Source organism: Alternaria arbusti (genome assembly GCF_024043155.1).
Source record: "Alternaria arbusti strain BMP 1465 chromosome Unknown scaffold_8, whole genome shotgun sequence".
Classification (NCBI taxonomy): Eukaryota; Fungi; Ascomycota; class Dothideomycetes; order Pleosporales; family Pleosporaceae; genus Alternaria; species Alternaria arbusti.
Genome location: NW_026249948.1, coordinates 1491524 through 1507039, shown reverse-complemented (window position 1 = coordinate 1507039; position 15516 = coordinate 1491524). Strand labels below are relative to the sequence as shown.

Here is a 15516-nt window from a genome sequence, read left to right as displayed (position 1 = left end):
GGCTTGGCTGAACTCTCTCACCTCTTACGGGGAACATCGCACACGCTCAACGCCATCTTAATCCATCGGCGATATCTTCTAATCGCTATTTCATCCTCGCATCGAATCGCACGATATTATTAGGTTGCCAGGCGACTATCGGCCCGTCGCGCACGCCACGATGAGGCTGTCAACCGCAAAGATCCTTATCCCTTGCATCTCGCTTCTCCTGCCATCCCTGTCTTCGGCCCAATGTCCGCTCTACCAAAACTACGCGGCGCAATACCACGAACCCTTCACACAGGGTACTTGGAATCTGAGTTATGCCAGACCGATTGTGCCGTGTCGGACGTATCGGTCGGAAGAGGTGGAGAAGACGATTGAGCGGTTACGAGGTGTTATCAAAGATCCTGATCTTTTTCGTGTATGCAATGTCTCTGATGTGGTGTTATCGAAATGAAAGTGTTGATGTGAATGCAGATATTCGAGAATACATGGCCGAGTACATTGGATACGACTATTGCGTGGCGAGGATGGTCAAATACGACTAGCGACCCGGACTCGTTAGAAGGACCGCTCATGAGCATGAAGCCTGAAGAACTTACCTTTGTCATCACTGGCGATATCGAAGCAATGTGGCTGCGCGACTCTGCAAACCAACTCCAAGCATACATCTCGGTTTTGAAACAAGACGATAGTCATGACAGTCTAGCCGGTCTATTCCGGGGAGCCATCAATCTACAAGCACGCTACATTCTCGAAAACGCATTTTGCAACGCTTTCCAAGCGCCAGATGAGAGCGGTGTGGAACACAAGAGCAGCATGAACAGCGACCGCATCACCCCGTCATTCGACTACTACAAAGTCTTCTCATGCCAGTGGGAACTAGACTCCCTAGCTTCTTTCCTGCAGCTCTCCGTCGACTACGTAACAGCAACAAAAGACTACGACTTCTTCGAAAGAAGCAGCAACTGGACCAAAGCCGTTGAACAAGTGTTGAACACGACAGAAAGCATGACAATAGATTCCTACACAGAGGACGGAGAATGGCAACACACGCCCTACACATACTGCGCTCCCTACGGCGGCACCCCTATCAACAACTGCAACGGCAGTCCCCACAAAGGCAACATTGGCCTCGTACGCTCCTTCCACCGCCCCAGCGACGACGCATGTACATACCAGTACCTCATCCCCTCCAACATGATGTTCTCCTCCGCTCTCAACACATCCTCAACAATAATGTCGCGCATCACGTCCCGCGAGAACCCGCTGGCCGCACGCATGCAAACACTCAGCACAGCGATAAACCGCGGCGTGGAAAAATACGGCATCGTCAACGATCCCAACTTCGGCAAGGTGTACGCGTATGAGGTCGACGGGTATGGGTCGGTGAATATCATGGATGATCCTAATGTTCCTTCGTTGCTTTCGGCGCCGTTCTTGGGGTACACGACACTGCGCGATCCGATATACCAAAATACACGGCGGAAGATTTTGAGTAGGGATAATCCGTACTATGCCGTCGGACCTGTGATCACTGGTGTAGCGAGTCCGCATACCTTGCCCGGACGACCGTGGCCTATGGCACTCATCATGACCATTCTGACAAGCGAGGATGACGACGAGATCGTTCGGAATTTGATGTGGTTGGTGCAGAGTACGGATGGACTGGGGCTTATGCATGAGAGTGTTCATGCGAGGGATAAGGGGGTGTGGAGTCGGCAGTGGTTTAGCTGGGCGAATGGCTTGTTTGGGCAGATGATATTGGATTTAGAGAGGAGGAAGCCGTGGGTTTTGGGTATGAGCTTTCAATAGCGGTTCTGGATGATCCCCATTCTTGGATGCTATGTTGTATCAAGTATCAAAATAGGTATGCCTTTCACAAGATATTTCTTATCGACTAATGTCTAGGATATCTACATGGTCTTCAAGAACTTTGACCTTTGCTAGAAAAAAGTATTGACATGTCGACATAAAGCTTGGGAAGGTCGATCTTTGCTCTTATTAATGACTAAGATGCCTACATGGGCTTAGAGAAACTTGTTGCTTTACTAGTATTGATTACCAAGATGTCTACATAGGCTCAGAGAAACTCAATTCTTCACTTTTGTTAGTAGTTGCGTTGTCTTCGTGGGGGTTGCGATAGCCCTTGCAGAAACAGAATGTAAACTGACAAGCAATATCAAGAGCCATGCGCACGAACTTCAGATCAGACCAGCGCATGGTGTCATCAGTCTAACGAAGCTTGCCAGCGACACCTTGAAGACAGCCAGACAAGCTCGATGAGTAGGAACGGATGCATTAACCAGGCTCGCGCCTTTGCCGTAGCCCTGGGGTACGGTGAAGGTACCAGAGCGACAAACAGCAATCCAGATAAGGGAGCATGGCAGCCCAGTACTCAACCTCCTAGTCTTGCTCCATGATAAATCGGAAGATGATAGCAAGCTCAGGATCGGAGAGCTTGTTCCTGGCGTATAACGCTAAACCAAGGCCGTACTTCACAGCAACGAAACGAATATGACGGTTGACTTCCTCGTGCCACTTCTGCTAGATGGTGTTGAAGTCCGGCAACAAGGTAAAAGCTCACCAATACAGACCATGCTTGAGCTGCCACACACCATCAGCTTTGATCTTGTCGCCTACATGACCAGTGCTGAGATCAGCCATTGCACTGAGAAACTCCTTTGTGCGGGCAACGAAAGTGGCCTTCGGTCTCCGACGACTGGTCGGGTAGACAGCCTCGACATACTCTTCGCAGGTGGCACGGTCGCGAGTGCGTCTTGCCTCCGATCAAGTTAGCGTATGAAGCTCTTCAAGCTAGCCGGAGCTGTGGCAGAGACATGTTCTTCAAGTGAGATCTACTGGTCGATGGAGCTGATGAGTCGAACCGCTTATAGACGTCAGACCTATCTATAATCTTGTAATCCTTCTGTGTATAAATAAATGTATTCCTAAGCGCTATGTAGCCAATCCGCAATTTCTCCCTGTAGCTGCTATGCCAGATTCTTGGCTATCTTCGAGATCAAATTTTGGGCAAAAAGGATGCCACCGCGTCGATCCACCTCACGCCGAGACCGTCGGGACAGCAAAAAGACAGTTGAATGATTCAAGCGAGGCTCGAACTCGCGACCTTTCGCGTGTACACACACAGATGTGAGGCGAACGTGATAACCAACTACACCATCGAACCAACTTTGATGTCAAACTGGAAAAAAAGTTGCAATATATTTTGCGAAATTGCGAAGGAGCGAGCTCGAAAGATGAAGGTGGGGCTAAGTGCGGGGCAAAGGAGCTGTCGTGGCATCGGTACGCATCTCCACTGAGAACTTCCACCAAATCAAGTTGGACGTAAGTTGCTTGCTGACTTCTGCTGACACGATGCACCGCTTGTAACCGCATGGAGCTGGTGGTAAAGGTCGTGTAGCCACCATGACATCGAAGGCCTGACGAAGGACGTTGCTTACTCCTACACCTATTAGTACAGCCTCTAGTAAGGTCTCTCTTACCGACAGCTTGTCTCGGCCTTCAACATTTCCTGGATCTGGTCCTCGCCCGTCATGTCTACTCTCAAAGAGCAGCTACCATGGACGTTGTCACCACTCGTCGTCAACGCGCCGATGGCGGGCTTCGCGGGCGGTAAGCTCGCCTCAGCTGTGACACTCGCTGGTGGCCTCGGTATGATCGGGAGTCTACGCAGCATGGACGATTTGCGAAAAGAGCTGGGTATCGCCGCAAAGGCTTTCAAGGACAGTCCCGGACTATCGGCGTCGCGTGTTCTCCCAGTTGGCGTCGGCTTCCTTCCCTTTGTGCTCAAACTCGAAGACATTCTTCCGGTGTTTGATGACTACAAGCCCGCGGTCATTTGGATGTTCGTGCCGAAAGATCTGGATGACTACGCGGTATGGGTCCCAGCGATACGCAAGGCTTCACCTGAGAGCAAGATCTGGATTCAACTTGGCAGCGTCGCGGCAGCCCTTCACGTTGCGAAGATTGCGCAGCCAGACGTGCTGTGTCTCCAAGGCGCAGATGCCGGCGGTCACGGCTTCGAGAAGGGCGCAAGCATCGTCTCGCTACTACCGGAGGTGGCCGACGCGCTTGCTGCGGAAGGCTGTTCACATATACCTCTCGTCGCCTCAGGTGGTATCGTCGATGGACGCGGCGTGGCTGCAGCACTCACCCTCGGTGCCGAAGGCGTCGTGATGGGAACGCGTTTCCTCGCGTCTAGAGAGGTGAACGTCCATCCGGTGTACCAAGCAGCAGTTCTGGAGGCGCAAGACGGTGGTCAGGTGACGACGCGTTCGAAGCTTTTTGATCAGTTGCGCGGTCCCAACATCTGGCCGGAGCTGTATGATGGGCGCGGGTTGGTGGCACAAAGCCACAAGGATTTCGCGAACGGCATGAGTCTGGAAGAGATACAGAAGCTGCACAATGAGGCCGCTGCAGGTGAAGATAAGGGATATAATACGGGCTTGCAAGGGCGTGCAGCAATCTGGGCTGGCACTGGTGTGGGGTTGGTGAAGGAAGTGCAAAGCGCGGGCGAGATTGTGCAGAAGGTGCGGGAAGATGCGAAGGACGTTATGGTTAGGGCCGCAGCGAGAATGAAGTGAGTAATAATCTTGTTTACATTGGGTCACGCCAAGAAAGTGAAAGTGAGCGCAACTGCTTACGGCGGGAAGGCGCGATCGTTGCGACGAGAAGCCATGACGTCACGTGTTTAGTCGCAAACTTTGGGACCTTGAAACTCCCCAGGTGCACGGCAACGAACATTGGATTTGTTGTGTTGCAGGGCGTCGGACCAGTTTTTTTTACTGGTTGTCGCGTCGGATCGTCTCCTTGATCGGCTGATGATTTCGTCTCTTCTCTTTTTGATTGCGGCGTTGCGCCTCCCTACGCGTAATTGATTGAATACCCAAACACCCGGCGCATCCTGTTCATCAAGCCCCCCGCCCACTTCGAAAATGAGAAAGCTTTCTCGCACACACCCCATCCTTTTCCATCATGTCAGCCTCTGAGATTTTTCCATCTTACAACGACCTCCGCGCTTCTGGTGGTATCATCCAAAGCTCTATGGACATGCTGCGGGTGCGCTGGTTGCTATTCGGCTCTCTCGAGTCTTCAGTCGAAGTTGCGGACACGCTCGACCTAGACTCTAAATGTGGACCATACACCACCGACGGTCATTCCTTTCACAAGATCTCCACCTCGCCCGCAACGGAACCACCGGTCTCGTCTATCAGCGTAAACGTAGATGATCTAGACACATGGGGATACAGATGGGAAGGAGAGCATCGAGATGATGACTGGGATAATCAAGAGTGGACCGGGGACTCAGATGATGAAGATCGGGACCTTTTGCGCTGCTGCGGCATGGCTTGCCCACCACCTCCACCGTCCCTCGAGGTGCTGCCTACTACGCATCCCTTCGTTACCGTACACGACTACATCACTCAAGTCCACGCTTGGCTCCAAACTCTCAAACCAAGCATTCTGGAGGCTATGGGCGACATGTACTCTCTTTCAACGAGGTTTTACATCAGCTTGCTGAGCCTGAGGGTCTTGTCGTACTGGGAAGACACGCGGGCGGACAGACTATGGAAATCGACTGAGCAACATGCACGACGACGCAGAGACGGTACGATGCTTTCATGACTACGCTGTCAAAGAATGGTATTCGCAGCTTAGTTAAACTTCCTACGCTATCCAGTACATCTCATGATCAATTCCCATATTACCGCATCCATGTTAAAAGACGTTCTGACTCAGCCCACAATCGCGTCATGAGACGAGCACATTTACCCGGAGAACTTGGGATCGCGGACCAGCTTGATTGTGATTCCATCCGGCGTTGCTTTGGTGGCCTTGTATTCTGCTGACGTGTACGCTGGGTTGGTTTTGTTGACCATGGTAGGCATTTGGCCGCCGTTGCTCTGGCACTCCAAAAGACCCCCGATGGCATCAATAGTCGCCGCGATGTCAGCATAAAGAATCGATGTTGAAACGTCGGGTTTGCTGTGTTTAGCTAAGGCCAGAACGGTGCCGGCGTCAGGAACGGCAATCGCCCATTCTTCACAAGCGCCGCTGGCAGGCATCGTCCATCGCGCATTAGCCCCAGTGTTGGAGTCGCCAACGAATCGAAGATAAGAAGCCACATATTCGATGTCGGCGCGGTCCAGTGACTGGCTTTGGCCACCATCCTTCCCGTAACAGACGCGCTTGCTGCCTTCGTCGCAGTTTTGTCGGTTGAGAAGAGTCGCGGAGGCGGTGGTATTCGCGGCAGCGAATGCTACAAAAAGCATTCGAATGAAGAATGTGGAGTGCATGACTGGTTGTGCTCTGGTTCACAAGCCACAGTGGAAGAGCGGGCTTTGCTTGCTTATTGGCCTCGAAGCCTACGAGTATCTGATCAGCTACGCTTTATATCTCAAACCATATACAAGAACTGTCCAAAACATTTAGACTCTTAGACGCGGCCTTCATACAGAATGCGCAACCACGATAGCGGGTATGTATGACCTATTGAATCGCATATTAACGACCTTCAGGCACGAGGTTGCGGGAGTATCTCTTTGGCAATACGAGCTGGAGTGGCATCACCATCTCCGGTTATGTGCATCTGCTTTTTTCCAATCCTTGTACCTCCCTCCCCGCGACATGGCGAATAGATGAAATCTAAAGCTCACTACAAGGGAACAAAGCCGAGCGCGAGCCTCCGGGCATGGCTCGGCGACCACGATTAATCAAGTACTGCCAGGGCGTGTAGATCAATATCCTCATAAGGCATGCATACAGAATCCTGAGTACCCGCTCAGCGCTACCAATTGCAAGTTGTATATTTCGCCCTGCACAGCCTCCCAAGCCAATATAAGCGTGGTCAAAATCATTGCCAAGTCTTCCCAGAAAGGCTTGTGTGTAACCGCTGTGCCTACAGCCTGAAGGCGACGTCTCTATTATCGGGTGGATCATAATATTTGCGACAGCCCGACGATGCAAGTCAGACCAGGTACTTGACGAGATGCCGCCACGGAAACATGCTGCGAAAGGTTTCCGGGAGCTGAGATCCCAACATGAGTTTTAGTTCGAGAAAATCAACACGTTGCGGCCCAGGCGCTTGGCGATTTGAGAAGAGCAAAAGAGACTTCAAATCTTATTTTTGCGTGTCTTCACACAGACGATGCGGCCATTCGTGGTGAAGGAGACATCCTATCGTCAAGATTGCTTATCCGGCTACGTAGACGATCAGGGCAAATAACGAAACCAAATTCCCTACCCGGCTTATCCAGTCAAACCACGTCGCAGACGCTGGCAGCTTTGTGATTCAATCACACTTCCCAAACATTGGTTGACTATTGCACACTCTCTGCATTAGCTGTCACAAATCTGAGCTGAGTTGACATATGCATAAAAAGACTTACCATCCTGAGCCACACTGCTTCTTGTCCATTCCACACTTACCCCCACTTCCACAGCAGTAGCCAAATACTGGATTGCATACATACTTGTTGGTGCCACCACAAGTACCGTCGCTCGAATTCCCGTCCAACCAAGGGAACTGAGAAGGGGGATCAGGGAGCTGCTTCTCACAGTCGCCGGACTGGCATTTTCCGAGACTGCAGAAATTTGCACCATTGCCACACTTCCCATTATAATCGCAACAAGATCCCCATTTCCCCCCACATTTCAGGTCGCCGTGCTGTTGTCCGCATTTTCCATCGATGGCGTATTCGGTCGCGCCGTGACATGCACCTTCGTAGCACGTGCCTTCGCGACAGTCGTCCCTATAAAGTAAACTCAGAATGAGACATGACACAGGAGCAAGGCAAGAAGGTAGACCTACGCTGTATCACCGCATATCCAGGTCTCGGAATTGCAGCACTGTTTCTCGGTGCCTCTACAGGTAGCGTTGTTGTGTGTAGGGCCACAGAGGCCGTCCAAAGCTGGGATCTGGTCAATGACTATGCAGATCAGCAGCCGTTAGCAACATGTCCACAGGTCGCGAGCCGAGAAAGACTTGAATCCAACCACTGAAACTCACATCCTGCGACGCAATAGTCTGTATTAGGTTCGATGGTCTTGCATTCCCGGTCGAGATCGGGGTTGAGTTGGAAAAACTTGTCGATAGATATGGCGTATCTGTCTGCGAGCTCAATGCAGGTGTAGTAGTTCACTTCGGACGGCGACGTGAGCGTGTAACGGCAGACAATTTGTCCTGGAACGACGTCTCGCTTCGCGGTCCATTGGTATGGCTGGCAATCATCTGCTGAGAGAGAATAGTTGATGGTTGAGAAAGCTATAAAGAAAGGCACAAGCTTGCGAAGAGCGCTCATGTTTTGCAATGTAAAAAGAACGGGTGAGTAATTCCAGGGAAGCAGAGAGTTTACTGAGTTACTTACAATGCCAGAGTTTAGACTCCATCTGCTGAGGCCATTGCCGAATATGCCGCACACAGGGGTGCGCAGTTCTTCCAATTGGTACCGGGTGCTCCACCGGTTCTCATATTGGAAGCTTACTTGCATGCCAATTAGCCGATATGTAAGGTCAGAACACAATCTTCAGTAGATGAGATCTTGCACCACAATTTCTCAAATCAGCCATGCAACTTCAGGACATACCGGATGTGTTGGTATCACCCCTCGACGCACTGCCACAATTTATGCAGAGCCAACATCACGGTCTACAATTTCCTGCATATGCGCGCTCTACGCCAGCCCATCAAGCTCTTGATTTTTGACTTGTCTGATTAAATGCAGTGAAGAGGGGTAGAGTGATAGATCTTGGCATCTCGACGACCTCCGAGCTGCTGTATGGGACGTTCCAAACTTAGCCTTCATCTTACGGGATTTCATTATAGCCATATTGTCTGGCTATCTAACTTAACACGCTTTATATATACTCGTCTTGATTGGTTCCAGAATGTGCGTACGCTGGTGGTAACAGTGGGTTTTCTTTCTGAAGACTTGTGGCAAGTGATGGTACAACTACAGGGCGGTTTTGAAGGTTTGAGCTCATTCTCCCACACGTAGAGCGTATCCTGAACAGCTAAAACTATTCTCAACCTGATTCAAAACATCTGATTGATCGCATCAAGATGGGCCTCTTCACTTTAGCTAGCAAGCTTGTTACTTTGTGCTTCCTGTTTTGTTGTGTCAGATCCCAATACGTCCAAGAATGGACAATGAGAACCAACCCTGGCGGCAATACACAGGTACAGAGACCATCTAACTGAGCCTTTATCGTTCTCAGCTGATATGTCCTGTTCAATAGGATATGTGGTGGGGGCCAACAGCAAATGGACCTCAGCAAAGGGTAGAAGAATTACCACCGTACATTGTCTAGTAAGAATTGCTCCAATCAACCAGTCGAACAATTTCTTACGTGCAACGTCAGCCTCGAGTACAATTGTTACTACATGACCGCTATCTGCCAGAATGCAAACACGTTCCTTATCTCTGCACGAGGAGCCGCAAGAAGACCACGAAAAGCCTTTGCGTATGACTTCAACAGCAATCGTGCTACACGTCGTCGAAGTCGAGTATGTCCCACAGGACAACTCGGATGGGTTTCTCGGCATACATGTCCTGAAGTTGCTGGATTAGGTAACCTGGCGCAGCCAGATGTGTTCCGTGCGGATGGGCTACCGTGGTACACGACGGCGTTGGAACCCAATCGTCCAGCTGGCGCTGCGAGAGTGCTCCGCCATCGACGTTCCAACGGCCAGATTGTTGAAAGATCGGGTGTAAAGTATACATGTGACGAGTTTCCACCTGCCACGTGGATCCAAGGAGGATCCGGTCTCCAGAATGCTGAGCCGTCTTATACCAGATGTGCCGGATTCCGTTGCAGGCGATCTGAAGGTGGTAGAGACGCGGAGCAGAACTGGCAGGCTGTTGGACATGATCAACTTCGACGCTCACTCAAAGACTTGGCAGAACGCTGCCTTCCCACCTGGACTGTAACCTCCGATTCACCGCTGATATTCTACTTCCGAATGGTAAATGAGGAGAACGACACCCCCGTCAAGATATACGAAGCAGATTCTTCTACTGATACCGAAAATGAGCTTGCTACAACACCGTTGGGGACGCGGTCCACCCGCGAAAGGATCCAGGAAATGAGGAAAGGATCTCTGAAAGACTACATGGAATGGGCAGACACCGTCCCTCTTCACGAGCTCAGCAGCCACGGTTTTGGGGTGAAAACACATCACATCTTCAAGAATCAAAGTTCCGCTCCGATGGATCTCGACAACAGTGCATTGAATATGTTCCTACACATGAACTATTCGCGAAGTCCTATTGCTGCTCGGAGCGATACAGAGCGGCCAAACGACTGGAGCTTCGAGTTGGGTACCATTGGAGGCTTTCGCCAAAAAGACCGGCATTCCGAATTTGAGCGTGGAGACTCGTTCAGAAGCCGGACAGACTCGGCTGACAGTACTTTGCTTTCCGACACGGATGCACTTGCAAAGAACTTCACGACTGCAAGAATTGCTGCCGCTACGAGGATCGTTGAGGAAGCATTGAACAGGTCAGCAGAATACAACCAAGCGCGGTGGGAAAACATGTCCCGCAATCAGTATCGCCTTAAACCCGGAACGATCGTTGGAGGGTCAGGTGACGTCCTGAATCCTGTACTGGGGAAGAAAAGATCAGTCCTAGACTTCGTTGTTACCCCGGAGATTGAGGAGGCAGCAGCGCTTCTAACTGAGTTCGAAGCCTTTGGTATGTCGACCAACAACCAAACCACAACGGGCCATAACGCAACCGATCAAGTGGGTATTGCATCAGCGGCAGCTGCTGGTTCATTCTGGATGGAGACTATAACAAGGAAAGGGACGGTCCCTTGGGGTAACGACCCTTCTTACAAGGTCTTTCGAAACGTCAAAGATTACGGAGCAAAGGGCGATGGCAAGACTGTAAGTTCAACTTCACTGGGCGCTTATAAATATCTCTGACCTTGTACTAGGACGACACAGCTGCGATCAAAAAGGCTATGGACGAAGGCAAGCGCTGTGGAAAAGGTTGCAATGGCTCAAGCACCAAGAACGCTATTGTCTACTTTCCCCAAGGAACCTATCTCATCAGTACTGTTATCCCCGTTTACTTCGGTACGCAACTTATCGGCGACGCCACCAACTGGCCCACCATCGTGGCCTCTTCAAGATTTATCGGAACTGCTGCCTTATCTACCAACGAATACACGGGCGGCGGTACTGGTATAGACGGCGGCGATCAGGAATGGTATGTCAATACGGCAAGCTTTTACCGACAGATTAGAAACTTCAAGATCGACGTCACGCAGACGAGGGCTACGTCACAGGTTGCTTGTATTCACAATCAAGTTGGACAAGCTACTAGTCTCCAATTCTTGGAGTTGACCGCAAAGTCTGGCACTAAACAACGAGGTATTGGTAAGTTGAAGCGTTGCAGCGTACTTGGAGTACGAAGCTAATGACATCAGCATCTGAGAATGGCAGTGGAGGGGTATTGGCCGACATTACATTTAAAGGTGGCGCATACGGCTTGTGTAAGTCGGCCCATCCCACGGTTCACGACCAAACAACCTGACTGAGACACAGGGGGTGGAAGTCAACAGTTCACAGTGCAGCGCATGGTCTTCGATGGCTGTGCGACAGCAGTGCATCTTATATGGGATTGGTCATTCGTGAGTCGCTTGTTGCGATACCTCAACGATTCTTCTCGTGTGTCATACTGATCACTCATTGAACGCAGACGTGGAAATTCATCACAATCAAGAACGCCGACATTGGTTTCAAGCTGTTGCCCGAAGAGAAGACGTCGACTGCCAATCCAACCAAGCGGGCTACTCAGGAGAACGGAAACATCGGCTCTACCATGATCCTCGACTCCACATTTACGAACGTTGGGACAGCAATTCTTGTTGGACCTCTCAACTCTGCGCCTGGATCCGGAAGTACTGGGCTTGTACTGGAGAACATTGCCATGAGCGGCGTACAGAAAGCCGTAGCGGACAGCAACGGAAAGACAATCCTTGCCAGCACCGCGAAGATCGACCAGTGGGTTGCTGGACCTACCTACAGTCCAAAGAGAGAATTCTCGATGGGCAAATCGACCACATACAAGAAACCATCTGGTCTTTTGGATTCCAAGGGTGCGTACTTCGAGCGTGCAAAGCCACAGTATGAGGACAAGTCAGCAAGCGACTTTGTCCACCTCAAAAACTTCGGTGCCAAGGGTAGGTATTCATTGAGCCTTTTCTCCCAACATTCCATCTACATTCGTGAAGCTGACTTTGTCAGGGGACGGTGTCACGGACGATACGAGTGCAGTTCAGAGCGCGTTGTGGGCTGCTAAAGGAAAGATTCTTCATGTCGACGCCGGCACCTACATACTCAAACGCACCGTCACAATTCCCAGTGGAAGCAAGCTCGTCGGCGAAACGTGGTCACAATTCGCCGCATCTGGCACCTTCTTCGGAGATGCTAAGTACGTATCCACACGACGCTACCGAATATTCGACTGACTCATGCAGCAACCCAAAGGCCATGCTTTCTGTCGGCAATCCAGGTGACGTTGGTGAGGTGGAGATGCAAGATTTGATGTTCACGACCAAAGGAGCAACTCCTGGGGCGATTCTGGTTCAGTGGAACATCAAGGCATCCAAGCCAGGATCTGCAGGTATTTGGGGTATGCATGAATCTTTGCGCATCAATATTTGAGGTCATCCGGCTGACTGAGCTCGATTTTCAGACTGTCATGTTCGCATTGGAGGCGCCGCCGGCACGTCACTGAACCCGGATGAGTGCCCGCCTGTGACATCGGGAGTCAACGCGAACTGCCAGGGCGCCTCTTTGATGATGCACATCACCCCGAAAGCATCTGGATACTTTGAAAACATGTGGCTTTGGGTGGCGGATCATATGATCGAGTGGGTATTGACCATCTATCTCGTCTTGACCGGATAGCTGACCAACACTCTTTAGTGACGCGGATTTAGTCGATCCTAACAGTCCTATGGTGAGAACCGCCTGGCCTTGGATAGGCGAACTTTGCTAACTCATGGTACAGACGCAGACTTCAGTCTACGTCGCTCGCGGTCTGCTTGTCGAAAGCCAATCACCAACGTGGATGTATGGCACTGCCTCCGAGCATGCGGTCTTCTATCAATACAATTTCAACAAGGCGAAGAACATCTTTGCGGGCATGATTCAGACCGAGTCACCGTACTATCAGCCAACGCCCAAGGCGCCAGCACCCTTCGAAAAGGCCGTCGGAAAGTTTTCGGGTGATCCCAAGTATCAATGTGATGGCAAGGACTTCGACGGCTGCGATTCATCCTGGGCTGTCATGATACGCGAAAGCAGCGACATCATCATCGGTGGAGCTGGCCTCTATTCATGGTTTTCGACGTACACACAAGACTGTATCGATGGCCAGACTTGCCAAAGGGCACTTCTGTGGCTTGAGAAGAATGGACGCAACATTCGGGTGCACCATCTCATCACTATTGGAGCAAAGTACAGTCTCGTCCAAGATGGCCGCGGTATTGCAGCCAAAGACAACCTCAACGTCGAAGGACATCCGCGCTGGTCCCAAATAACCGTATTTGAGGCTTCCAAGAACGAAATTCATTGGATTGACCCCAAGATCTGGGACATGGACGAGCCGACTGTGTGGTGTGAGCCGCCATGCCAACTCAAGCTCCCGCCCTGGGAAAAGAGCACTACCACTCTCAATTACCCAGTTGTGACTGCTACTGGCGAGGGTTGGACAACAGCGATTACTAATAGCCCTGTTACAGTTACTCAATGGGTTATGGAAGTACTCACGGTCGGTGGTGGGGCTTCTGGGGCGGTTGCAGTCACGGCCAAAGCTCGTCGCGATGAAGTGATCACCTCTGTCAAGCCAACGTTCACAAGTACTCCTGTTTGGCCATCTTTAGTGTTCCGAGGTGGCGACGGTAAACAGAGCACAACCAGGCCGGCCAAACCAACGCATCCAGGACCACCAGACTGGCCTTCCAACGCGCTCGTCGTGAAGAGGGGTGCCCCATCGCCAGTCGTCGACCAGTGTAGCTACTACGATCCCGATTGTTCTGCGGGAGGTTGGGATGGTCAGTGGACTTTCGGAGGCATGGATGATCCCAGCGTCGAAGAAACCCTTGAAGACGATGGACTTCCTTGCCCGTCCCCAACGGAAGAAGAAAGTTCAACACCAACACCGAAACCGACGCCAACACCAAAGCCTCCAACCGTCGAGTTCGATATACCCGATACCAAGAACAACAAAAGAAGATGCTATCATGTTGGCCAATGGACATCACATTATCGAATCAAAGATGCAGCGAACCACCTTTGCGGACTCATAAAGTCTCGCGGCAGACTTGGACCTGGAGATATTGTGAAGCAAACATTCTCATATCCGTATGATCAATCTGAACTGGGAGCTATCGGTGTTGAAACTTCTCTGGAAGTTAAGGCAGGGTGCGAGTTTGTTTACTCTGACGCTGCTTGCGATAGGTATGTCAACGTGCCTATCGACAGCTGCAACTGTGCTGGAGAGAATGGCAAGCAAGGTGGTGAGGTGGAGAACAATTGCTACAAGTGGCGTCTTGATCCAGAGAAAGAGGCCTAGGTATGGACGCTTTGAGTCTTTCTCCTTTCCGTCGCTCGTTAAATTCTCTTAGTATAACATTCGCTCTTTATCTTTTTTTCTACTGCCCCATGTTTAGTAATCTACACGTAGTCATCCAGAATAAAGCGTGCCTATCTCTACTCTTCTATGCACCTTTGAGAAGTCACCGCGAGGAAACCGTCAGTATTGAAATCGAGATTCGAGCGACAAAGAAGGGTATATCTTCACGAGCGGAAGAGAACTAAAACTACAACAATGACCCAATCAAACAAAAGCCCACTACAGCCACCAACCAGTGCAACATACCCCTCACCTCGGGTGCATGCCTTGCCGCAGCACCGGTGAACTCCAGTGGAGCCGTCTGTTGTACGGGTGCGGCGCTGGCATTACTCGGCACTAAGAAGCCTGCCGCCATAGTAACTACCGGTGCCGGCGGTGGTAGGTTCTCTGTCGCGACTGCCGGTGCGGATGCGATCGGTGTTGTCGAAGCGACGGAGGACGAAACCGCGAGAGGCGTTTTGGATGCGCTCGACAAGGCTGAAGAGGCGGGGCTTGCTGAACTCGATATGTTGAAGGTGGGAATGAACGATGAAGATGGCAAAGAAGATGAAGTTTGCGTCGCGGATTCAACCGATGATTCCATCGACGAAGCGGGGACGACAGCCGAAGATCGGTTGGCTGTGCTCGAAGCCACAGATGTCGCGTTGCTCGTCAAAGCCTCTGATGTAAGAGCAGCAGAGCTCGCAGCCTCAGCAGCTGACGACGCGCTCGCGGAAGCAGTCACTGTGATTTCCGCGGTTACCTTAGAGGTAACATAAGCCGTACTTGTGACCTCCACTGTCGAAGTGCTCTCGGACGGGGTCGTAGCGTTGAGCGACGACGTTGCTGGCGGGGTGTATTCATACGCGGGGGCTGTTGTAGT

The 15516-nt window shown here is 51.2% G+C and overlaps 5 protein-coding genes and 1 non-coding gene across 6 annotated transcripts; 4 read left to right on the top strand and 2 right to left on the bottom strand.

Annotated features, from left to right (window-relative positions):
• Nucleotides 1-160: 160 nt before the first annotated feature.
• On the top strand, nt 161-1797 carry J4E86_006889 (uncharacterized protein; the record flags this gene model as incomplete). Its single annotated transcript, XM_051447411.1, has 2 exons — nt 161-403; nt 460-1797. The coding sequence occupies 2 exons, from the start codon at nt 161-163 to the stop codon at nt 1795-1797; spliced, it is 1581 nt and encodes a 526-aa protein (XP_051301896.1).
• Nucleotides 1798-3084: 1287 nt separating this feature from the next.
• J4E86_006888 lies at nt 3085-3172 on the bottom strand. The gene has a single exon. It is a non-coding gene; the product is annotated as a tRNA-Val (tRNA).
• Nucleotides 3173-3539: 367 nt separating this feature from the next.
• On the top strand, nt 3540-4589 carry J4E86_006887 (uncharacterized protein; the record flags this gene model as incomplete). Its single annotated transcript, XM_051447410.1, has 1 exon — nt 3540-4589. The coding sequence occupies one exon, from the start codon at nt 3540-3542 to the stop codon at nt 4587-4589; it is 1050 nt and encodes a 349-aa protein (XP_051301895.1).
• A 1185-nt stretch (nt 4590-5774) lies between these two features.
• J4E86_006886 (uncharacterized protein) lies at nt 5775-6302 on the bottom strand (the record flags this gene model as incomplete). Its single annotated transcript, XM_051447409.1, has 1 exon — nt 5775-6302. The coding sequence occupies one exon, from the start codon at nt 6300-6302 to the stop codon at nt 5775-5777; it is 528 nt and encodes a 175-aa protein (XP_051301894.1).
• A 3665-nt stretch (nt 6303-9967) lies between these two features.
• On the top strand, nt 9968-14594 carry J4E86_006885 (uncharacterized protein; the record flags this gene model as incomplete). The annotated part of the gene is made up of 8 exons (XM_051447408.1): nt 9968-10894; nt 10945-11389; nt 11440-11505; nt 11558-11643; nt 11712-12195; nt 12260-12446; nt 12493-12647; nt 13042-14594. 8 exons carry the CDS (start codon nt 9968-9970, stop codon nt 14592-14594), a joined length of 3903 nt encoding a protein of 1300 aa, XP_051301893.1.
• An 89-nt stretch (nt 14595-14683) lies between these two features.
• J4E86_006884 (uncharacterized protein) lies at nt 14684-15412 on the top strand (the record flags this gene model as incomplete). The annotated part of the gene is made up of 2 exons (XM_051447407.1): nt 14684-14810; nt 14880-15412. The coding sequence occupies 2 exons, from the start codon at nt 14684-14686 to the stop codon at nt 15410-15412; spliced, it is 660 nt and encodes a 219-aa protein (XP_051301892.1).
• Between the last annotated feature and the right edge of the window lie 104 nt (nt 15413-15516).